This window comes from Oncorhynchus clarkii, chromosome 12, assembly GCF_045791955.1.
Source record: "Oncorhynchus clarkii lewisi isolate Uvic-CL-2024 chromosome 12, UVic_Ocla_1.0, whole genome shotgun sequence".
Taxonomy (NCBI): domain Eukaryota; kingdom Metazoa; phylum Chordata; class Actinopteri; order Salmoniformes; family Salmonidae; genus Oncorhynchus; species Oncorhynchus clarkii.
Window position 1 is genome coordinate 77,627,101 of NC_092158.1, and position 24,329 is coordinate 77,651,429.

The window sequence follows — 24,329 nt, forward strand, 5'->3', positions numbered from 1 at the left end:
TAAACTAGGGGTCGCCTGGTCTGAAAATGGGGTCGGGAGAGTAAATTGGTTCATAGAACTGGGGTTATGCCAGTACCCTGAAACATGTATGTGTCTTCTGAAACATGTACTGTATGTGTCTTCTGTTTCCTTCTACATGTCTGGTTTGCAGGCCATGAAAGAACTAGGAAATGTTCAGCTTCCAGGAATTGTGTACAGATCCTTGTGACATGGGGCTGTGCATTATCATGGTGAAACATGCGTTAATGGCGGCGGATGAATGGCACGACAATGGGCCCCAGGATCTTGTCACGGTATCTCTGTTCATTCAAATTGCTATCGATAAAATGCAATTGTGTTTGTTGTCAGTAGCTTATGCATGCCCATACCATAACCTCACCGCCACAATGGAGCACTCTGTTCACAAACCGCTCGCCCACACAACACCATACACACGGTCTGCGGTTGTGAGGCCAGTTGGACATACTGCCAAATTCTCTGAAATGGCTTTGGAGTCGGCTTATGGTAGAGAAATGAACATTCAATTATCTGGCAACAGCTCTGGTGGACATTTCTGCAGTCAGCATACCAATTGCACACTCCCTCAAAACTTCTACACAGGTGAACCATCTGTGGAAGGTTCACCTGTGTAATGATCATGCTGTTTAATCAGCCTTTTGATATGCCACACCTGTCAGGTGGATGGATTATTTTGGCAAGGGATATAAACAAATTTGTGCACCACATTTGAGAGAAATAAGGTTTTTGTGCATATGGAGAATATTTTATTTCAACTCATGAAACATGGGACCAACACTTTACAAGTTGCGTTTATATTTTTGTTCAGTATAAACGGCACACATTTAAACGGCACACAGTTCAGTACCCTTTCTAGGAAAACCGTTACGAAGTGAGAGAGCATTTCCATCCAAGTGTGTTTGCCAGGGAAAGTTGGTGAAGTGTGTGTGTTAGTGAGTGTGGGTGCGGGTGTGTCTTTGTGCGCATGCACCTTTGAACGTCGGTGTGTGTGCATGTGCACGTGATAGGCGGAGCTCCTGTGTGAGCTCTTGTGAAGTTAAATGGAGTGTATTGCTGCATCTTACTTCCTGTTGGGAAACAGCATACTGTTTCTCCTTATTCTAATTAGAGACGTTGACAGAGAGGCTCAGACAAACAAACAGAGCACACAGGAGCCATCTGTGCCCCCAAGCACAGCTCTGATGGTGATTGAACCCAATGATGAAGTAACCCACAATGACAATGCAAACGCTTGGTAGGCAACAGACACATGCCCTGCAATCTGGGCCTCAACATGGCAGGAGCTTCCTTGTGTGTGTGTGTGTGTGTGTGTGTGTGTGTGTGTGTGTGTGTGTGTGTGTGTGTGTGTGTGTGTGTGTGTGTGTGTGTGTGTGTGTGTGTGTGTGTGTGGCCCAGGTGGAAGTTCCTGATAGAGAGACCATTAATGTGAGTCCGTCTCCCCTGCTAAGCTGTGTGCTTTCAGTTGAGTAAAGCCTACCAGTCCTGGAAGTCCTGGCTCCTAGCAGCCCATCCTGTGCCAGGCTGAGGAGGGTTGGGGCTCTCCTGTCCTGACTCAGCCTAGTACAATACCACAGTCTACTGTATGTCTGGACAACAGTGATTCCGATGGAACGTGCTGTATTCTCTAGTTGACTTCATTGTACTGGAATGTTAGCTGCACCTCTGTTCCTGGAAATGGTGGTGTTGGTTACAGAGTTCAGGACATCCCATAGTTACTGGTGTATGAATATTGTTGCTGGGTGAACTCCTCTGCTAAAGCCCAATTATCTCCCTGATCCCTGCCTTACATCCCATTTAGAGATGTTTTGGATGTGAATAAAACTACAGCTGTGACCTTGCAGGAGAGATGTGTGGCTTCCTGATAACCTCCAGAATCTCACTGAGAGCTTATACTGTTCTCACATCTCCAGCGTCCCACAGTCACAGAGCTGTGAGCTTCCTCCTCCAGACCTGCTTTTGCTTTTGAGGAAGAATGTTCTGTGAGTTATACTTCTGTGGCATTCAAATCAAATATTTCTGATTCCACTCATATTCTGTCACTTTTACGGCTCCCTATACTTTCAGCACTCAATCTACCAAACACACGTACACAGATTCACACAAACAAACAAATGCATGCAGACATGCACAACCACAACGACTTAAAGCACTTGCACTTTATTAAAAACCAAAAGTATATACAATTGAATCCATGCTTTCAGCAACAGGAAGTAGAGGACTTGGAAAACAACACAGAGAGTAACTTTAAAAACCTTGTCGATTCCGGAGAACAGATAGAATTCCTTCCTAGTGCTGAATTATACATTAGGGAGCGGAGCAGCGTAACTTTTGTACATGACTGGTTTCTGGGACAGAGAATCGCTTTCTCTCTGGACTGGCTGACTCTCACCCCCATGTAGAATATGGCTAAGTGGCAGGGTCTGAGATTGTCTCACTCTGTGGACTGGATGTGCCATGAAGACCAGTGGCCAGACCAGATTGGCCATTTCTTGTTTTTACACAAACGATTGCGATTCCGATGCATTTAGGGCCAGGAGTTATTTCCATATCATGGGACCTGGCCTAGTTATAGTCACAACGAAGGCCAAGTCTTTTCTGGTCAGATCACACAGCCAGGAAAAACTCCTGGCACTCAACTTAATGTATACCAGAAATGCTGGAGAACATTTTACCTCCATCCCTGGGGATGGTGCCTTTTCCCCTACGTTTCCACCCACCATTCCAATATTATGGGCAGTGCTCCTCTTGAGTATTGTTCATACAGCATAGTGATTACAGTAATACTGAATGTGTAAAGCCTTTATTTCTTGTACACAACTAATTCCGTGTGTATCAACAATGCATACTGTACTCTATGAGGCTACAGAATATGCCCCCTGCTGTGCTACTGGTGTAAATATCTCCCAGTGCCCCCCCCCCCCCCCCCCCCCCCCCCCCCCCCCCCCAGTCTTACAGTCACATTCAGTGAGCCGTGCCTTAAGCAGAAAAGACAGAAGAGATTTTCAACCCCCTTGGAGAAGATAAGGCGCTGACTGTCGGACGTCTTGTAGTTGTTTGTGGCTGAGAAACACAGGTCAGATCTATCTCTCTCCCACACACACATCACCCACCCATTTACACCCCCACCTTCCTGTACATACTATCTGTGGCCCCCTGTGAAACACTCAATGTGATACACACACAACACACTCACTCCATCCCTGGATCTCACCCAGAGCTGGAGAGAAATCAGTTCAGCCTGAGTGGGCACTCCATGTTCCGTGAGAGCACTTCTCTCTCTACTAACGGATGGGAGAGAGAGAGAGAGAGAGAGAGAGAGAGAGAGAGAGAGAGAGAGAGAGAGAGAGAGAGAGAGAGAGATGGCTCAGTGACAGGGTGGGGACAGGTAAGGGACACCCAAACACCAGCCTCAGTGTCTGTGCTTACATTCCATTTTGGTCCCGTTCCAAGACTCCACTCAGTGGAAAAGGGTTGCAGGGACTCTGGCTTAAGAGCTCGATTTGTAGCTGTCGGAAGTACATTGTGTTTTCCCCTCAGTCCAGGTCAGGTCACAGAGGACCCAGATGTCTCTCTTTCCTCTATCTCTCTCTTTCAGGTCAGGGTCTCTCAAGAGGCTGAGTTACAGTACAGTGTACAGGGACATTTGATGCATGGAAAGTTTCTGTCCCTTTGGCCCTAGTAATTTCTCCTCGGAAGTTGCCAAAGCAACACGCGCCCCCCCCCAGACTGTACAAACAAAGTGGCATACTCTCTCCAGGGTAGCAGCAGCTGCCAGTCAAACACAGACAGACACAGAGGGACTGGGGTGTCCAAGTGAGTGGGGGGGCTCTGGGCTGGCTGGCGGTTGGCAATGTGTAAGGCGTCCATCATCTGGACAAGGAGAGTCCCCCGGGTTGGCAGCGCTCTAATGAACCTCTGCCTGTGGCACTCCATCACCGTGACAATGCCCACTAATGACCCCCGTGTTGGGTGTGAGACATCACAGCCCCTCCCTCTCCATCACAGCCCTGCCGTCAATACAACACCCCCTCTACCTCTAGAGCCGTCTGTCACCCTCACTACAATGCCCGCCTGGGACTAACAGCCCTCAGACACCATACAACCATCCTAAATCTCTAACCACTTATGCTATATAGTATCAATCTGAGTTGGACAGAACGGTACTTAAAATATAGTCACCCGTGCCTCGAGTACCATTCTCTATAGTAGGCTAGTTATACCAATCATGTATATCATTAATTTACAGATGTAAGGTAAATATCTGAGGTTGAATTATAACCTGTATAGGTATAATACTGTATAATTATAATATCTTCTGCTCTCATGAAATGGCTGTCATTGGCTGTGAATCATTATAGATCTCTTATTGCTTAACACATCTGCAACTTCAATCAAGCAGCCATCTCCCAGAGTGAGCTCTGATTTGAGGTGTGTGTGTGTGTGTGTGTGTGTGTGTGTGTGTGTGTGTGTGTGTGTGTGTGTGTGTGTGTGTGTGTGTGTGTGTGTGTGTGTAGCCCTTCTGACAGTTGTTGGAGTTTGACTCAATCGGCATCTTCCAGCGCTTCTTATGTCAGCACCTCTAAGTGTGTTTAAATAGATGACAGGATGAGATACTGTAGTGCAGTATGTAGTGTATTACACTCTGTAGTAATTCTTGCAGTGTAGTACCCTCTATAGTGTAGTACAATATGTTGTACACTGTGTTTTGTAGTACACTCTGCAGTACACTCTGTACTGTAGTACAGGCTGTACTGTAGTACACTGTAGTACACTCTGTAGTGTAGTACATTCTAATATGCTGTAGTGTAGTACACTCTGTAGTACGTACTCTATTACACTATTAATTCTTCCAGTGTAGTACACTCTGTAGTGTAGTACACTCTATAGTGTAGTACAATATGTTGTACACTGTGTTTTGTAGTACACTGTAGTACACTCTGTAGTGTAGTACACTCTAGTGTTGTACACTCTGTACAGTAGTACACTGTACTGGAGTACACACTGTCGTACACTATGTACAGTAGTACACTCTGTACTGTAGTACACTCTGTGGTACACTCTGTAGTACATTCTGTTGTGTAGTACACTGTGTCGTACACTCTACTGTAGTACACTCTAGTATACTCTGTACTGTAGTACACTCTGTAGTACACTATGTACACTGTAGTACATTCTGTGTTACACTCTGTTGTACACTCTGTACTGTAGTACACTGTGTATTACACTCTGTAGTACACTCTGTACTGTAGTACACTGTGTATTACACTCTGTAGTACACTGGACTAGTGGCATTGTCATGTCAGTGATCAAAGCTGCGACAGGTTGGTTTATAGCATTTTATTTACAGTTAATGATAACATAGGAATGGAGTGAACCTAATATACCTTCTGAGAGCAGCTCTCCCCTCCCACTCTTACTGTAAGCTAAACTGATCCATAGTCCTCTCCACAGCCTCTGTTTTATTCCCTCTCCTCATACACACAGTGATAAAGTGTGAGGTTGCTGCTCCAGGAATCAATCATTCCTTTAATTTTAGTCAGACTTATTACTGTTGGGAGCTCAGCAACTCAGCATCAAGTGCTGCTATGTGCTCTCTCTTCTCCCAGTTCCTCTCTGCTCTCTCATTTAGGGTTTAAATAATTATATAAGAATTATGTAGTAATCATCTCTAGTGCAGATATTGCTAACAGGCAGTTTTCCAGTCACCTCTGTGGAAAGTGTATAATAATATGAATATGTAGTTGGTGGTTTGAAGGATGACAGGTCAACACCCAAAGGACCCAGTACATGACAGAATACAGTAGTGTAGCAGTCTCTCCATGATAAGCCTGCACTGCTTTGATATATGACTGATCTAGGATCTGGCATCACATCATCACACTCTCTCATCCACTGTCCCACAGCGAAGGGAATTGAAAATCAGTTCTGCGCTTTCGCTAAATATGTGTGGAATAACTTTTAATAATTGAGTTTCATTTAAATGATGAACAGATTTCTGGACTGCTACAGTAGGAGTAAAGTAACTATAACTCTCCTCTGTGTTCTTGTGTTGTAGACCCAACATGGACGAGGCAGAGAAGTACCAGCAGAGAGTGCAGGCTATAGAGGTGAGTCTCTGTCACGGCCGTTAAAGGAAGAGGACCAAGGTGCAGCGTGGGCGTACATGTTCTCTTTATTTGGAAAATGACACCAAACAAAACAATAAACACTACAAAACAAACCCTGAAGCTAAAGGCTATGTGCCCTAAAAAAAGTCAACTTCCCACAAAGACAGGTGGAAAAAGGGCTACCTAAGTATGGTTCTCAATCAAAGATAAATGATAGACAGCTGTCCCTGATTGAGAACCCTACCCGGCCAAAACATAGCAATACAAATAATAGAGTATAGAATACCCACCCCAACTCACACCCTGACCAAACCAAAATAGAGACATAAACAGGATCTCTAAGGTCAGGGTGTGACAGTACCCCCCCTCCCCCCTGGATCATCACTGCAGGCATCGTGCCATGGATCATCACTGGAGGCTTCGGGCCCTGGATCATCACTGAAGACCGGGTGCGTAGAGCTGGCACAGGACGCACCGGGCTGGAGAGACACACTGGAGGCCTGGTGCGTGGAGCCGGCGCAGGATATCCTGGGCCGAAGAGTCGCACCGGAGACCAGGAGCTCTGAGCCGGCACAATCCGTCCTGGCTGAATGCTCACTCTAGCACGGCAAATGTGGGGAGCTGGCACAGAGTGCACCGGGCTGTGGTTGCGTACCGGCGACACAGTACGTGTAACCGCAAAGCATGGTGCCTGAAGGGTCACACGCTCCTTAAAGCGAGTGTGGGGAGTTGGCTCTGATCTGCAACCTGGCTCCACCAACCACCCCATGTGCCCCCCCCCAAAAAAATGTTTTGGGGGGATGCCTCTCGTGCTTGCGTCGAGGTCGCAAACCCCGGTGTCGTCGTTGTTCTTCCCTTGCTGCCTCCGTCTGCTCCCATGGAAGGCGATCCATTCCAGCCTGGATCTCCTCCCACGTCCAGGATCCTTTACCGTCTAATATATCCTCCCATGTCCAGGATGTCCTCCATTCACTTTTCTCCTGGGCCCAGGATCCCTGCTCCTCCTGGCCACGCTGCTTGGACCAAGGTGCAGCGTGGTAGGCGTACCTTTTACTTCATTTTCAAATGACACCAAAAAACAACAAAATATAAAAGAACGTAAAGTTCTGCAGGCTCCACAGCAAATATGCAAAACAAAATCCCACAAACTAGGGTGGAAAACAGGCTGCCTAAGTATGATTCCCAATCAGAGACAACGATAGACAGCTGCTTCTGATTGGGAACCATACCCGGCCAACAAAGAAATGCCCACCCAAATCACACCCTGACCTAACCAAATAGAGAAATAAAAAGGCTCTCTAAGGTCTGTCCATGTTTGAATAATTCAATTGGGTTGCATGGCGTTTGCTTCAGGGCCACTACTGACCTCATCAGCAGGGTTAAACACTACAGGGACCTTGAGCATTAAGGGATGGTAGAAATACACACACACACACACACACACACACACACACACACACACACACACACACACACACACACACACACACACACACACACAATGCTCATGCCTTCCCTCCATGCTTTATCCTGTCTTTTGTTGATGCATTGGGGTCTAGCCAACTCCCACATGTTATGCCCCAACACAGTTCTTATTGAATTAGGTTAGACCAAAATCATTAATTAAATTCTGTTCTAAATTAGCCCTTCTGTTTAGCGTAATCTAATTGCAGTTGCTTTTGAAAGGAGGGATGTTGGGGAAACTATGAGAAATCCAAAGGGATAGCAGTCTCAGGCCTGGATTGGTGCTAATGTATGGGAGTGAACCGCTCCTCCTAACAGAACATGAATGTGCAGTATGTGTGATATGTGTGTTACTGTCAGACTAGCTGATGAAGATGGAGTGCCGGCATGCCCACGTGCTCCTAGCCTTGCCTCCGCTTCATCTCCGTTTCTCTGCACTTTGACCTTAAAGAACCAGCTGTTCCACCGGTCAACAGCATATATGTCTATGGGGCTTGTCACTGTAATCTACTGTCACTGCTTTTCAGTTATACTGTAATAAGATATACAGTACTGTAGTTGTACTGTTATCTTCTCCTTCACTAGCACCATTCAAATGACAACTATGACTATCTCAATAGAGCTTGAAAGCAGTGTGAGCTGTGGGACTCTGTCTCTCTGGTGACACACGTCTGAGATGATTAATAACAGGAAGTGCTCCTCATTATTAGCCACCATTGTTCCTGTTCCCAAGAAAGCTAAGGTAACTGAGCTAAACGACTACCGCCCCGTAGCACTCACTTCCGTCATCATGAAGTGCTTTGAGAGACTAGTCAAGGACCATATCACCTCCACCCTACCTGACACCCTAGACCCACTCCAATTTGCTTACCGCCCAAATAGGTCCACAGACGATGCAATCTCAACCACACTGCACACTGCCCTAACCCATCTGGACAAGAGGAATACCTATGTGAGAATGCTGTTCATCGACTACAGCTCGGCATTTAAAACCAGAGTGCCCTCCAAGCTCGTCATCAAGCTCGAGACCCTGGGTCTCGACCCCGCCCTGTGCAACTGGGTACTGGACTTCCTGACGGGCCGCCCCCAGGTGGTGAGGGTAGGCAACAACATCTCCACCCCACTGATCCTCAACACTGGGGCCCCACAAGGGTGCGTTCTGAGCCCTCTCCTGTACTCCCTGTTCACCCACGACTGCGTGGCCACGCACGCCTCCAACTCAATCATCAAGTTTGCGGACGACACAACAGTGGTAGGCTTGATTACCAACAACAACGAGACGGCCTACAGGGAGGAGGTGAGGGCCCTCGGAGTGTGGTGTCAGGAAAATAACCTCACACTCAACGTCAACAAAACTAAGGAGATGATTGTGGACTTCAGGAAACAGCAGAGGGAACACCCCCCTATCCACATCGATGGAACAGTAGTGGAGAGGGTAGTAAGTTTTAAGTTCCTCGGCGTACACATCACAGACAAACTGAATTGGTCCACCCACACAGACAGCATCGTGAAGAAGGCGCAGCAGCGCCTCTTCAACCTCAGGAGGCTGAAGAAATTCGGCTTATCACCAAAAGCACTCACAAACTTCTACAGATGCACAATCGAGAGCATCCTGTCGGGCTGTATCACCGCCTGGTACGGCAACTGCTCCGCCCACAACCGTAAGGCTCTCCAGAGGGTAGTGAGGTCTGCACAACGCATCACCGGGGGCAAACTACCTGCCCTCCAGGACACCTACACCACCCGATGTCACAAGAAGGCCATAAAGATCATCAAGGACAGCAACCACCCGAGCCACTGCCTGTTCACCCCGCTATCATCCAGAAGGCGAGGTCAGTACAGGTGCATCAAAGCTGGGACCGAGAGACTGAAAAACAGCATCTATCTCAAGGCCATCAGACGGTTAAACAGCCACCACTAACATTGGAGTGGCTGCTGCCAACACACTGACTCAACTCCAGCCACTTTAATAATGGGAATTGATGGGAAATGATGTAAAATATATTACTAGCCACTTTAAACAATGCTACCTAATATAATGTTCCCTACATTACTCATCTCATATGTATATGTATATACTGTACTCTATATCATCTACTGCATCCTTATGTAATACATGTATCACTAGCCACTTTAACTATGCCACTTTGTTTACATACTCATCTCATATGTATATGCTGCACTCAATACCATCTACTGTATCTTGCCTATGCCGCTCTGTACCATCACTCATTCATATATCTTTATGTACATATTCTTTATCCCCTTACACTTGTGTCTATAAGGTAGTAGTTTTGGAATTGTTAGCTAGATTACTTGTTGGTTATTACTGCATTGTCGGAACTAGAAGCAGAAGCATTTCGCTACACTCGCACTAACATCTGCTAACCATGTGTATGTGAGAAATAAAATAAAATTTGATTTGATTTGATTTGATTAGGTTCAGAAACATAAGTATATCTCTACCTCCACTCAACCCTAAATCTCTCTTTTTGTTGGTCTCTTTCTCTTCTTCTCCCATCACCAGGACAAGCGACGTAAGCAGCAGGATGATGAGAAAGCAAGGAGGGAGATGGAGGAGGAGTGGCTGACGCAGGCCCAGCGCAAGGTCTGTCTGGATCTGTCTGTCTGTCCTTCCCTGTTGTCCTGTTGCAGGGAGCCACATGTCTGGCAGCTGGTTCGCATGCCCAGGGTTGAGCCCTCCTGTGTGATGATAAACTCAATTAGCTCCATAACACCAGACAACCTTCCCAACACCATGAGGTGTCCTGAGGCATTCTCTATTCCTCTGTATAACAGTATTTTTCTCCCTCCTTCCTGATCAACTCTCTTCTGCTCATCATCTTACCATGACCTCTGCTACCATGACCTCTGCTACCATGATCTCTGTAACAGAGAGAGAAATCACATGAAAGAGAGGAACTGAAATGATGAGGTGGTTGTAGAGAAATAGGGAGAGAGTGAGTCAGAGTGAGAGAGAGAGAGCTGTGCATTGTGTTGATCTTTGTCAGTAACTCTCTACTCCACTGGGACCACCAGCACTGATCCCTGTTGGACCCCATTAACTCCTTCACGTCAGATCAGTGGTGGAGTGGCTAGAACCGCTCCATCAACACATATGACTCAGGCAGCCGCCCACACAAACAGTCTACTCTACATTACTGGGTTTGCTCAGGTAGGACTATGTTCACCCCTCAGCTTGGTGTTGTCATATCTGAGTTAGAATGAAAGGAGGACCCCTCCTTTACTGTACCTCTGGGCTCTGGAAGGTTTCTGCTTCAAAGGTTGAAAGGGAACTAACTGAGTCGCTGCCAATGCAGGTTGGCAAATTTACAAACACTCTCTAAATAAACATGGTCAGGTTTATTATTGTCAGTCTCAATCAGACCCCTTGTGACCAAGCCTACACTCGGGTTTGAGGACGTGTGGCTCTCTGAGCCCTCCCTGTGAGGGATCCGGAGTTGGGGGCAGTTTCTCCCTCACAGACAACACCAGGCTCTTGGCCTCACTCTTTCTGCTGGAGATCCAAAATGGCAACCAGAGCTCTGTGCCTAGGGTCTGTTTGTTTTGGTTACTGCATACTGGATAACTGTTTCAGTATTCATAGAGACAGAAGGCTTTTGTTTTTGTTAGCTTCTTTTGCTATGGGGAATTTTAGAGAATAGGCTTGTTTTGAGCTGATGAGCTGGCAGGTGGGGAAGCTGCATGCTGTGAGAGATGGCTCAGAGCATAGGCCGTTTCATGCATATGCTAACTGCACAGGACATAGCAGACCCTAATCATAGTCACCAACCCTCTTTCTCTCTCTCTCCATCCCTCTCTCTCTCTCCAAATCTCTCCTCACAGCGGAAGTCCTTGAGGGACCAGTGGCTGAGCGAGAACCCCCAGCCTGTCCCTGGGCGCAGCGCTGAGAACTACACAGAGGAGTGAGACACCCACGGCACACACACACACAATCTATCACTCCCCATTCCTGTTGGCTGAGGGAGTTGATATGCTCAGATGTTTTTATATCTCTTACATAAAGCACTTGATACTGACCCTCCCCTGAACTGTAGTCATGCCTCTGCATGTATGTATTGTATTTGTGAATGGCTTTGTATGTTAATGTGTTGGTTTCATGTGTCATGGGGTGTTACGGTCATCATTGTGTGAATGTGTGTGTATTAGGTTGCCAACTGAAGAGGATATAGTGGAGGTCATTGAATCCACAAGCTACACAGTCACCAATGCCCAGAACCACAGCCAGGCAAGTGGAGAAAGCAGAGACATTCCGAGAACCTGAGTTTCAATATGATTTTTAATATACTCAATCAACTGTGCCATATTAAATATCTTAGCAGATTTTCCCCATTATACACTGAACAAAATTATTAACGCAATATGGAAAGTAAGCATTTCTCCTTTGCCAAGATAATCCATCCACCTGACAGGTGTGGCATATCAAAAAGCTGATTAAACAGCGTGATCATTACACAGGTGCACCTTGTGCTGTGGACAAGAAAATGCCACTAAATTGTGCAATTTTGTCACACAACACAATGCCACAAGTTTTGAGAAAGCATGCAATTGGCATGCTGACTGCAGGAATGTCCACCAGCGCTGTTACCTTAAGCCGCCTTCAACATTGTTTTAGAGAATTTGGCATTACATCCAACAGGCCTCACAACTGCAGACGTAACCACGCCAGTTCAGGACCTCCACATCAGGCTTCTTCACCTGCGGGACCGGGGGTGCTGAGGAGTTTTTATGTCTGTAATAAAGCCCTATTGTGAGGAAAAACTCATTCTGATTTTTTTATTTAACCTTTATTTAACTAGGCAAGTCAGTTAAGAACAAATTCTTATTTTCAATGACGGCCTAGGAACAGTGGGTTAACTGCCTGTTCAGGGGCAGAATGACCGATTTGTATCTTGTCAGCTCAGTGATTTGAACTTGCAACCTTTCGGTTACTAGTCCAACGCTCTAACCACTAGGCCTCCCCACCCCAGGCCCATGCATGGCGGTGCCACTGCCCAGTCATGTGAAATCCATCGATTAGAGCTTAATTTATTTATTTCAATTGACAGATTTCCTTCTATGAACTGTAACTCAGTAAAAACGTTGAAATTGTTGCATGTTGCGTTTATATTTATGTCCGGTATACTTTCTTACCCCAATGGTCTGTTTTACTCAATAGTCTCAATGTTTTTACATCAATAACAGCTGATTCAGTTTGGAACTGTGTAATATAAATAGCTACGATATTTCACAACTACAGCAGTTGAAGATCTTTTCCCTCACTAAGCCTGTGATCCTACAGATTGATGTTCAGCAGAAACCACTCCTCTCTGTAGTAAAGTATCCCGTTGTTCATCCAGTTATGACCTTTTCAACAGATTGGTTTTTGCCTCCCTTTGGAAATCAAACCACAGTACATTGCAAAGTGCCGATCCCCTGTTTTAAAGTAGGGGTGTATGTATGCTACCCTATGGAAAACTGACTCTGACATTTAGTGACATTATAGCCCTCCACATTGGGGGAGCCCTAAAGGGTGTCGGGCTATTGACTGACAGGACTTTGACCTCATAACAACTGTGAACTCTACAGGGGAACATACACTGAGTGTACAAAACATTAGGAACACCTTCCTAATATTGAGTTGCACCTCCTTTTCCCCTCAGAACAGCCTCATTTCGTCGGGGCATGGACTACAAGGTGTTGAAAGCATTCCACCAGTAGCAGTGTGTGGGTAAAATCACTGGGGAAGCCAAGCCAGAAAAAAGTGACAATTGCGTTGTTTGCTCTATAACCTGTTAGTTCATATGCCTTGCCACTGTGATATATAGGCCTAAGGCAGAGACAATAAGAAGATACAGTGGCAGAAAAATTAAACCACACCTTTGTATCATCACAAACCGGAGAGCAAGATCTGTCCGGTGAAGTCCACAAAGCATATTGAATGTAACAAACAGTTACATGACCTACAGCATGGACTACTAAACAACTGTTGATTTAGAACCACGTAGAGTTACCGCAAGTCACAAACAAAACAGGAGCTGCCTCCACTATTCCAGCACCATTTCAACTTCAACATTTCAACATCATCAAATCACCTCTGCTTGGTCTAATACAGGGACAACTAAAATATACCCAAAACTATTTAGTCCAATCAACATACGCCAAACATGATGTGGCTGTCCATGTGAGTGAGCTTTGATGTGAGATGTGTGTGTGTGTGTGTGTGGGTGTGTGCACAAAAGTGTAAAAAACATGTTGACTCAACCTACCTGTAGAGGAACACCAATGTCATCCTGCTCTCTTTCCTGTTGACGAAACGGTCTATGACTCTGTCATACAGTACACACTTGTATTTTTTGTTGCCTTAGGCTACCTGGCTAAAATGCTTCCCTTCATGGGCAACGATTAGCTAGTTAACATTAGCCTTCTACATCTAGCTACATATTGAACTTCCATGCTCTCAGTCCAGGGGCACAATGTATGAATTTATGGTTGGATCAGAATCTCCGTTATAATCATTGTCCAGCATGGAGAATTAAGTAAAACCACAAGTCCAAATCCTTATCTCCATCCATGGCTAATTTAGGAAAGGTGACATCAATAAGGGATCATAACTTTTACCTGGATTCACCTAGTCAGTCTATGTCATGGAAAAAGCAGGTGTGTTTGGCACACTCAGTGTATATAATATACTGGCCATTACTTGAACTTTTACATTCCGGTTTGTGTCTGGTCCATCTTTAGCTCACACTAACACTTGGTAAGGAAGTTCAGTGTGTATTCATCTCTAACACTCTAACACGAAGCTGAGCCCAGCGCCACACTGCTCTAATGGTTACTGTGACATATTTATGGCAGTGCGCAGGGCCTGAGAGAGATAAGGGATGAAGAGGAAAGTGTTTGGGGGAGACAGTGACTGTAGGACTGATTGGACCAGGGGTTCCACTTAAAATTGTCTCCTCTGTTTCCCCATAGGCTGACATTGAAGAGGGTGGGATACAAGGTAAGCTTCACCTGCATGGTAATTTAGCTCTAGGCCTGGATATCTCGTTTGTTCTCACTTTCTCTTAGACCATCCTGCATGTGACTGTTCTTTCATCTCTTTCTGACTGACACTAATGTAATCAGGGTGACAGAATGAAGCCACAGCTGTGATTGTTTTATAATTGCTATATAACTCAAATGCATGATTGTCGCGCAGCACATTAGCATTTGTATATGGAAAGTACAATGGTTTTGTATTAGCTGTATCTTTATCTTTTAGACATCATCAGAGCTGCTGGGGGTCAGCTCCCTGGGCCAGTAATGGAGAGGGTTCTCCATGAGAATGGACTGGAAGGTCGATCAGGTACTGTTTGGGGAGGATTCTACCACAGAAATGTGATAGTGCTCATCATCCTCCACACCATTGATTTGGGACGGGCCCAGCCACAGTGATGATCTATACATACCTTCGCTATGAGGGAAACCATATTTCTCTCCATATTTTTCTCTATATCTGTTCCTGTGGCTGGGTTTTGCCTCCAGGGTACGGCTTAACGATGTGGCTGGCTGGGTTGAAGGGCTGGAGCAGAATGCAGGCGATAGTTATATTTAGCCCACTTTGTTTCTCTTGGTACATTTCTTATGCATGCTGGGGGCTATGGAGAGTGGAAAGGGTACTGGGTTGTGCACTGTGAGCCTGCACATTGACCTTGTGTTGTTTACTCATGTTGTGCAGGCTGACATTAGCAAAGAGGGCTCTGACATATGCCACACAAATGTGCCTCCTCGCCCTTCACCTACTGGTAATGTAGGCCTTCCTTTAGGGGAAAGGCTATATTGATAGTATTTGAGTGGTGGTATGGGTAGAATATGACATTAATATTTTATGTTTCTATAGCCCAGGTAATCCATGCTCTGACCATAATTCCAAATATAGTGACTTGACTGTTATATTGCCCAGTATAATTTCTCCCTCTGTGTTGCAGTGCTGGGGATGGTTGCAGTGCAGATGGAGAGGGATTCAAAGACAGGGGTCACCAAGATCAGGTCTGTGGTGCCCGTGTCTGGATCACCCAGGGCCTTGGGGGAGACGGTGTTCAATGATAGCAGGAAGAGTGTCCACCACGTCGGTGGGGCAGAGGGGCAGCCTTCTGCTGAGGAGCTGGGACAGCTCCTTAGTGTCATCAACGATGTCGGGATGCAAGTGCTGCTGGATGAGATCCCAGTTGTACCACAACAGAAGGCAGAGGAGAAGATAGAGGTTGGTGGTGGGATGGAAGAGGAGATGGACAATGTGGAGGACACTGCCGCACCTACAACCCTGGGCTACACTGAGGAAGAGGTTGAGGTTGTGGAGCATGAGGATGATGAGATGGACGAGGAGGTAGAAATAGGAGTGGTGGAAATTGTGGAGGGCCCTACCCGACTGACCGACCTGGGCTACGCTAAGGAAAAGGTTAAAGATCTGGGCTGTGAGGATGATGAGATGGACAAGGAGACAGGAGTAGGTCAGGTAGACCTTGTGGAGGGCACTGTCACACTGACCTTCCTGGGCTACACTGAGGTAAAGTCAGAGAGTCTGGGCCATGAGGATGATAGAGAGTTGGTGGAGGTGGAGCGGGTGATCATTTCTGATGCGGGTGAGCAGGAGATTGTTCTCCAGTCTCCTGTTCTTGGGTCTGAGACTGAACCCTTTCTGGGCTACACTGAGCAAAAGGTTGAGGCTGTGGGGCATGAGGATGATGAGGAGGACGTGAGTGGATTGGTTGTCTTTGTGGAGGGCCCTGTCCCACCTGTCATCCTGGGCTACACTCGGGAAGAGGTTGAGGATCTGGGACATGAGGATGATCCCCCCAGACCAACCCCACACTACAGAGTTGAGGAAACAGGAAAGAGGGCATCCAAACACAATACCAAGTGCTGCTCTATCATGTGATTCTGCACACCCCATTTCTCTTAGCTATGCCACTCATGATGAATGGGCTGTATGCTTGGCCTAAATCTACAACATTGTCTAAATTGCACAGGATGTGCTCCAGCGTGCCTTTGCTCCTCATCTAAAATGTCACTGGTATCCTCTGAGACTACAGTCCCACATGGCTTGTGTCAAGGAGTGTTTACTGTTATCCTCCTCTCTTCAAACAGCTCCGTGAACAGACTCCAGTGTGACTGTTACAAAGCCCTTCTGCCTCCTGCTGGACACAGTTCAGTAATGCAACTAGGTTTTACTGCCAGAATCCCAGCAGCACTCATCTCACACTCCTCTGGATTGGTTGTATCAGCCCAAAAAACGTACTCAGCACTATGTCCCCAAGGAATGAAGACTATGAAGAATAGATGAAGAATACAACAACCACTGATCTGTTTCTTTTTGGAAATAGATTTTTAAATATTAATCTTAGAAATGCTTGATGTGCCTTTTTCAATGGCAACTCGTTTGTTCAAATCAAATCAAATGTATTTATATAGCCCTTCTTACATCAGCTGATATCTCAAAGTGCTGTACAGAAACCCAGCCCAAAACCCCAAACAGCAAGCAATGCAGGTGTAGAAGCACTTTTAGAGTCTCCTCATCAGTAATGCAAATGTTATGGTTATGAATACGATACTGTATTCCGTCATTGACCAAAACAGTCTGTTAAAGAAGGGTTGGTTGCCATTACATCTATCCAGTGCGATTTGTATGTGTAAGTGTGTTTGATAGTTGAATTTTGATTTAGCCATGTCTGTTAATGAAGGTGGATAAAAACTGGAATGTGTGTGTGATTATCAAAACTAAATATATTTCATATTCTTAAAAATGTTGTTTGTCTCGTTCTTTCCTTTTGATCAGCAGTAGCAACGTTCCTGTCAGGACGTTCATGTATAGGACTCTTTATTGCAAATGAGCTGTGACATACCATTGAAGACACGCTACGGAACTTTGCCGTCTACAAAGTATTTTTCTTCCCTCTCGCTTTGGGCTGGATGTGTCAATGTGTAGTTCATACATACTTAATATATGAGCAGAATTACTGTTTTACCACAATTAGCCATGAAATCCCTAGTATAAAAGAGATACTATTTTTCTGGAAGATGTGCTATGCCATTTTCCCTAAAATGTTCCCCACGTGGGCCAGCCCTGTAGCAATTCGATGTGTAGTCAATGAGCTTCAGTCCCTTCGCCTTTTGAGTGACAGGCAGTCTCACCTCTCACGTGTCTCAGCAGCAGCCTAGCAGCATCATTCAGACTGAAGCCTGGACACAGCCACGACACTGCAAACAGGTGGGTCTCTTTCTTATTATTCATTTTACAGTACCTTGCCGTATTCTGATATTATACTGTTAGTTACCAACGTTTTGTCATTAATAGCACTCACAGATGCATATGATTCATTTACATTTCATTTCCATAACCCATTTAGTTTTCATAAGCAAATAATAATGGTTTTGAACAGTATGGCTGTTATTATTGATCACAAAGTAACAACTCTTGAAACAAGCGTCTAGCTTTACTTTAATATAGATATATACAGCCTACAGTTTATTCCCACGAAAAGGCTTTAAATATTTGAGATTTCAGGATATTTGATATGTCATGAGGTGATATGTATAGTTAATTGTGGTTTTCAAGGAAGAGCTTGAATTTGTATCACTGAGCAATTTTTGGTTGACTTCCCCTTAATGGAGGAGATAAGCTCATTAAATATCATTAATATTTTGCGATGCGATGCAATCACTTCATACATAGTGTGGCTGGCTTTTTGCTAATCCTGGGCAGGAGTATGGCTATAAGCCTGAGGGTAAATATAGACATATAAATCTCACCTGCCCCTGAGGTGACTACAGGTGTAGGAATTTCATTTCATCACTCTTTTGTTGCTGAGAATTTTCCTGCACGGCAGGAAACGCAAACTTGTAGTGTTTTTAAAAGGCTTCTAAAGTTTGTAATTTCCACTTTGAAATTTCAGACTTGATTTGCCCTAACAAAAAATGTATCAACCCCTATAAAAATGGCCATTTATTATAATCCAGACAATAATTCCCATTTTCTGTTGCTGCATGATTATTTTCCTGCTGTCTTAAAATGAAGATCATGCATCTGTAGATTACATGGGAGCATTGGTAATTAGACATGATGACAGACAGAACTGCACAACCTCAATGACAATAACGCTTCTGATCAGTTTGCCATTATGCATCGTACACCAGGTGTGGTGTCTGGAGACATTCACGCAAATGACATACAGTAAACATACATTTTCATAATGTGGTTTACTGGTTCTCACAGATACAGCTCTCTAAATTGGCTGGAATTTAAATTAGTATGTTGTCATGAAGTCAGTGTTTTGAGCTTAAGACTGAAAGTGATATGGCTCTGGAGTAGAAGGCTGTGAAGGAGGCTCCTGTAGCAGATGCATAGTGGATGTGCCAGACAGTGAAAAGCTGATTACTCTTCCACCTAGTAAGCAGAACTCTGCTCAGGTCAACTACATCACCGTTGTAGTGTCAGCTAGTAAATATGTCAGGTGAGAGAGAACAGAATGCACTACAACTTTAAGATCATTTCCTTCATTTTAAAGCTTAAAAGGTGAAGTTGCAATTTTTTTGTACATATTTTTTAAATCCAAGTTCCATGTTTTAGTGACATGACATGTTTTAGTGACATCACATTATGCCAGTCCAAAGCTGGCATAATGACCGTCATCCTTTCTTTCAACGTTCAGCATTCCTCAAAAGAGGAACAGATTCACAAACATTTACTTTATTGTCCTATTTCTGCTGGTATTACCTGACATCTATGACATTGTTATAAAAATTGCCATTTTTAGTACACACTTTAAAGACTTCAACACATTTCGTAATTATTTGGTTTACTGAATGGTAGACCACCTAAGCCTTGTGGTGCATGTTTTTGAAGGGGCTCAAATAACATGCCTCTAATTGCAAAGTCATTAACATTATTTTTCAGATTGTGAGACTGAAACCAAAGGCAGTGAAAGGAGAATAAATAAAATATTTAAAGGTGTGAAGTTCAAATTACGGAATTATACCCCATCACTATGGAAACAGAGTCCATGGTCAGCCCCCAATCTCCTAAGGGTCCAGTCTCCCAGGAGGATTGTGGTCTCTGGATGGAGGTTGGCTGTAAACCGGCAGAGGACACAGATATGGCCAAAGACAACTCCTCCCTGACTTCTGGGGAAAAGCCCTGTGAGGCCTGGCAGGCTGTCATACCACCTCCCCCTTTGGTCAGCGCAGGCCACCCCGGTAGGATGGAGGAGGATGATGACGTCTTCATCCTTTCCCCACCATGCAAAGACCCCTCTTGTCCAGAAGAGGGCAGCACTACGGAGCCCAATGCTGGGGCCATAAGCGTCACAGAGGCTAAAGAAAATCCCAGGAGCTTAGATGGAGTTCAATCTGAGCAGCCTAGCAGCACTCCAGTCATGGACAAGGCTACAGTAACAGTGGAAGAGGAGCAGCAGACTGAACTGAAGAAGGGAGGATCTGAGGATGTCACAGTGCTGACTGAAAGACCTGGCTCTGTCACGCCACCAACAACAGACGGATATAAAGCAGTGGGTGCCAGTAGCCCTGAGCAGCCACATCCGAACATGGAAACCAGCATTCTGAAAGAGACAGATCCTGTCCCATCATCACAGACAAGGGAGTCTGAGCCAGAGCACTGCCTTGACAACAATAGTCATCCAACCCATGAAGGGACCATCATAGAGCCAGAACATACAGACGAGAGTAACAATGATGTTGAGGACATGGTCGATGGTAGATCACTAGACTATGACATGACCAAAGACGAGTGGGTCAGGAGAGACAGTGCTAGCAGTGACGTCCAGTGCCTCCAGCCTCACCTATCTATTTCAAGAGGTTTATCCAGAGAACAAGTATTAGTGCCCTCGCCTCAGTCACCTGCCCATGAGCAGCAGGAGCAGCAGGAGGTTAGCAGCCTGACAGTAGCTGAAGACATCCAGCAGGGGGAGCAGCTGCTGCATCGCCTGCATCTGGTGCAACAGAGACAGGATGGACAACAGGTGCCACAGGAGCCTCCGCCCGCACACCAGGTGGCCATGAAGACAACCAATCAGGATACAGGCTACCAGGAGGTAGAGCGAATCGAGTTTAGGAAGGAAGAGGAAGAAGAAGAGGAAGGAGGGAGTGAGGGAAGCGGTGAAAAGAGAGAGCAGGGAGAGAGAGTACAGACTGTCGAGGTGGAAGAGAGAGAGCAGGGAGAGAGAGTACAGACTGTCGAGGTGGAAGAGAGAGAGCAGGAAGAGAGAGTACAGACTGTCGAGGTGGAAGAGAAAGAGCAGGGAGAGAGAGCACAGACTGTCGAGGTGGAAGAGAGGGCAGCGGTAAGTGAGGAAGACACAGAGATTCCAGAGAAAGAACATATTGAAACAGTGGCAGGAGAGAAAGCGGAGGAGGTCCAGTCTCGTCCTTCTGCCCAGCTCAGTGTCCAACCTATGGTCAGGATTGAGATGGAATGCAGTGACGATGACCAGAGTGACAGCGGGGTGTCCACTGACTTCTCCCCTGTCAGCACACACGAGATCCACACGACCACAGCCCCCATCATGGACAACAAGGCTCCCCCACCCCAGAAGGAGACTCCCATCGAGAGGGAGATCCGGCGATCTGCTGAAAGGGAGCAGAGCCTGCGTCGGTCCAGGTGCATGTCAAACACCCAGGAAGGTCAGGAGGTGGTAGACATCCCCCTGATGAAGACTCCGCTGCTGGCTAAGACACTGTCCTCTAAGGCAGGGCCGGGGCAGGGTGCTGACTGGCAGTTCTCAGAGAAGAAGATGCAGAAGGAGATCAGCCAGGAGATCCATAGGGAGCTTGTCCTGGTGAACATGGGGAAGATCCCTGGAGTCTACAGCAAGGGAACAGTACGCCAGATGAGGGAGAGGAAGCTGCTGTTTGAAGCCTTCCAACAAGGCAATGCAGAAGGACCCACCAGGCACAGGAGACCCCTCACCACAGCAGGCCTGGGGATGAGAGGTCATGTCTACCCCTCTGTGCTGGAGAGGACGCGTAGCATGGAGCTTGTCTCTTTCAAAGGCTGCCCTCTCTCAAGAGCCCACTCCCACCAGCTGTTTGACTTAAAGGACAAAAAGGAGGCTAGCTCAGGCCAAAACCCAAGTGCAGAGAACCAACCCGCCGCTAAAGGAGCAGCGAGGAAGGTGGTTATTCTGGAAAGTGACGACACAATCATAGCCCACTATCCGAACCGAGACAGAGGAGCTCAGCGCCTCTACAGAAGCCTAGACTGCCTAAATATAGGGGGCACTGTCTCTACAGAGGAGGAGGCTACGGATGAGGTGAAGGTAGAACAGCCAGGGGATGAGGACGACATCCTCAGGGAGAACCCCTTCTTTAAGCTGCGTCCCTCACTGGCCATGAAGCCGGAGGTGGAAAGGGACATCCGGGAAGCCAGGGAGAGAGAGGAGGAGCTGCGCAGGCAGAGGTGTAGTCTGTACGGAGAGGCAGGAGTCGGTGGGGGCAGGCCAGACGGCACAGAGGACCCCAGCCCAGACTCACCTACCACACGCATTCCCTCATCCACCTCCTCTTTCACAGCATCAGGTCAGTGGACATGTCCTGTATTACATGTAGAATTCCTTTGTGTTTGAATTGGGGCAAAGTGAGGGGGAGCATAGTAGAGTTTTTGCAAAAAGTATTTGTTTGTGCCATCATGAAATAGTGTTGTGTCAACGTATGATAAGCACACCTAGCTGAGGGAAAGTGGATAAGCCAGTTATAGCCTCATTCATTCCACAGCACACATTCATCTCAGCCCAAGCACTTTAATGTCTGCCTATTTGCATTAGCATCAGATCATGTTATTATGGGCACAGTATTGTCGTCAACTTAGTGTCATCCCTGTCACCAGGGGTTAGGGCAAGATCCCTCTGGCTGAACACTTATCTGAATCAGCAGCACATGCCACAGGGGGACTTTGTAGGATGTAACCAAAGTTACCACGGCAGTACAATGGCCAGAAAGATCAGATCAAGGGTGTTCTGGGCATCTGCATGTTTGAGATGACAGATATGTCTTGGGGGGCAGCAAGGGGTTCTGTGAGCACAGTGCAGTCACAGCTTATTCCTGTCATGTAATGTAGAATCATATGAGTGTGTATATTCTAGATTGATAAACTTGTGGACATTGGGATGTTTATATATACATATGACTGTGACCTGTGACCATTGATATTAGAGGTCTGGGGGGACAGACGGAAGAATATAATTTCCTTGACTTCTAGCATGATTCAAATAAAATGAACTAGTTCCAAAGATAGCCATCGGAGGAATTACAATATGAATTATAGTAACTGCAATGGATACATCTTCAAATGGTACGGAGTCTAGAAGGAGTTTGTATATTTACTTAGCAGTGTTTTGGAGCCTGCTAGATCAGTCTGTAAATCCTTTCCTTATCCCATTTCATTATTCCTTATCCTGCCTCTCTGCAGTTGATGGCCGACAATCCAAGGGGAAGTTGGATCGGACCTGGCCTCCTCCCAATCCTAAGAGTGCTAGGGTGAACCCTGGACAAACACAGGTACAGCTCTGCTTTCCTAAAAGTTTGCTCCCTGTGACAAGAACACAACATGTCATTCACTCACAAGCTTTGATTGCAATTACACTGTATGTCTGTCTCTGCTAGCAATTTAACAGTAGGGGTTCTGTTTAGAATCGGTGTATTTTGCTGGCAAAGCTGACCTCAACATTTATTTTCTGCGCTATAATATTTTACATCTGACAAGGGATGTGGTTATATTCAAGTTCTGTGTGTGGCTAAATGGAGAGTGACTGAAATGTAAGAAAACCTAAACTGCTAATCAGACTAGCTAAATCCATTTCCTGTGTCCTGCATTATCTCTCCAGGAGCCCAAGGTTTACAAGGCAGGCGGCCAGAAAACTCCTCTGTGGCAGCGTTGGGAGGCAGGTATGGTGAACAGGCCACTGCCACGGGAACAGGACTGATACTGGAGGTCACCATTACCAGGACTTCTATAAGATTAGAGTTTCAAATGTATAACTAAGGAACTGGGATGGTAGAACTGCATAATTCACTACGATGGCAGAAACTTGAATTAGTATTAGCTTGAACATTCCATGCTTTGTAAGACTAAAATCTGTTTTGTATATAACATTACAATTTCATTACAAATATTCACAATGTACAAATGACGTCCTCTCTCATTTAACTGCTCTGCTTGTAAAGGTTTAACTACTGTTCAGTGTTCGATCAAAATGACAAATGTCATACACAATTCAGAGAAATGTCATTATCAAGGACTGCATAAATGTGAAGGTAATCAAAACTACTATAAATGTTTCAAAAAACGTACAAATGCCGTAATCATATCTCAGTCCGTACATATCTCAGTCCCTACATATCTCAGTCCGTACATATCTCAGTCTGTAATCATATCTCAGTCCGTACATATCTCAGTCCGTACATATCTCAGTCCGTACATATCTCAGTCCGTACATATCTCAGTCCGTACATATCTCAGTCCGTACATATCTCAGTCTGTAATCATATCTCAGTCCGTACATATCTCAGTCCGTACATATCTCAGTCCGTACATATCTCAGTCCGTACATATCTCAGTCTGTAATCATATCTCAGTCCGTACATATCTCAGTCCGTACATATCTCAGTCCGTAATCATATCTCAGTCCGTACATATCTCAGTCTACATATCTCAGTCCGTACATATCTCAGTCCGTACATATCTCAGTC

General features: G+C 45.7%; 2 protein-coding genes across 3 annotated transcripts in view; both read left to right on the top strand.

The window, feature by feature from the left end:
- The window catches only part of LOC139422257 (paralemmin-1-like), a 28,902-nt gene extending 11,528 nt beyond the window's left edge, over positions 1-17,374 (top strand). The window contains exons 2-8 of one of the 2 annotated variants that reach the window (XM_071173437.1): positions 6,074-6,125; positions 10,117-10,197; positions 11,436-11,515; positions 11,760-11,842; positions 14,565-14,592; positions 14,854-14,937; positions 15,560-17,374. In XM_071173437.1, the coding sequence (XP_071029538.1) occupies positions 11,819-11,842; positions 14,565-14,592; positions 14,854-14,937; positions 15,560-16,509 (1,086 nt within the window). In that variant the 5' untranslated portion in view covers positions 6,074-6,125; positions 10,117-10,197; positions 11,436-11,515; positions 11,760-11,818 and the 3' untranslated portion in view covers positions 16,510-17,374. The remainder of the gene's footprint in view (positions 1-6,073; positions 6,126-10,116; positions 10,198-11,435; positions 11,516-11,759; positions 11,843-14,564; positions 14,593-14,853; positions 14,938-15,559) is intronic. The other variant, XM_071173436.1, reaches the window with a different exon arrangement.
- Positions 17,375-17,809: 435 nt separating this feature from the next.
- Positions 17,810-24,029, top strand: LOC139422258 (trichohyalin-like). The gene is made up of 4 exons (XM_071173438.1): positions 17,810-17,838; positions 19,525-22,160; positions 23,050-23,138; positions 23,465-24,029. The coding sequence occupies exons 2-4, from the start codon at positions 19,616-19,618 to the stop codon at positions 23,561-23,563; spliced, it is 2,733 nt and encodes a 910-aa protein (XP_071029539.1). The 5' UTR covers positions 17,810-17,838; positions 19,525-19,615; the 3' UTR covers positions 23,564-24,029.
- The last annotated feature ends 300 nt before the right edge of the window (positions 24,030-24,329 follow it).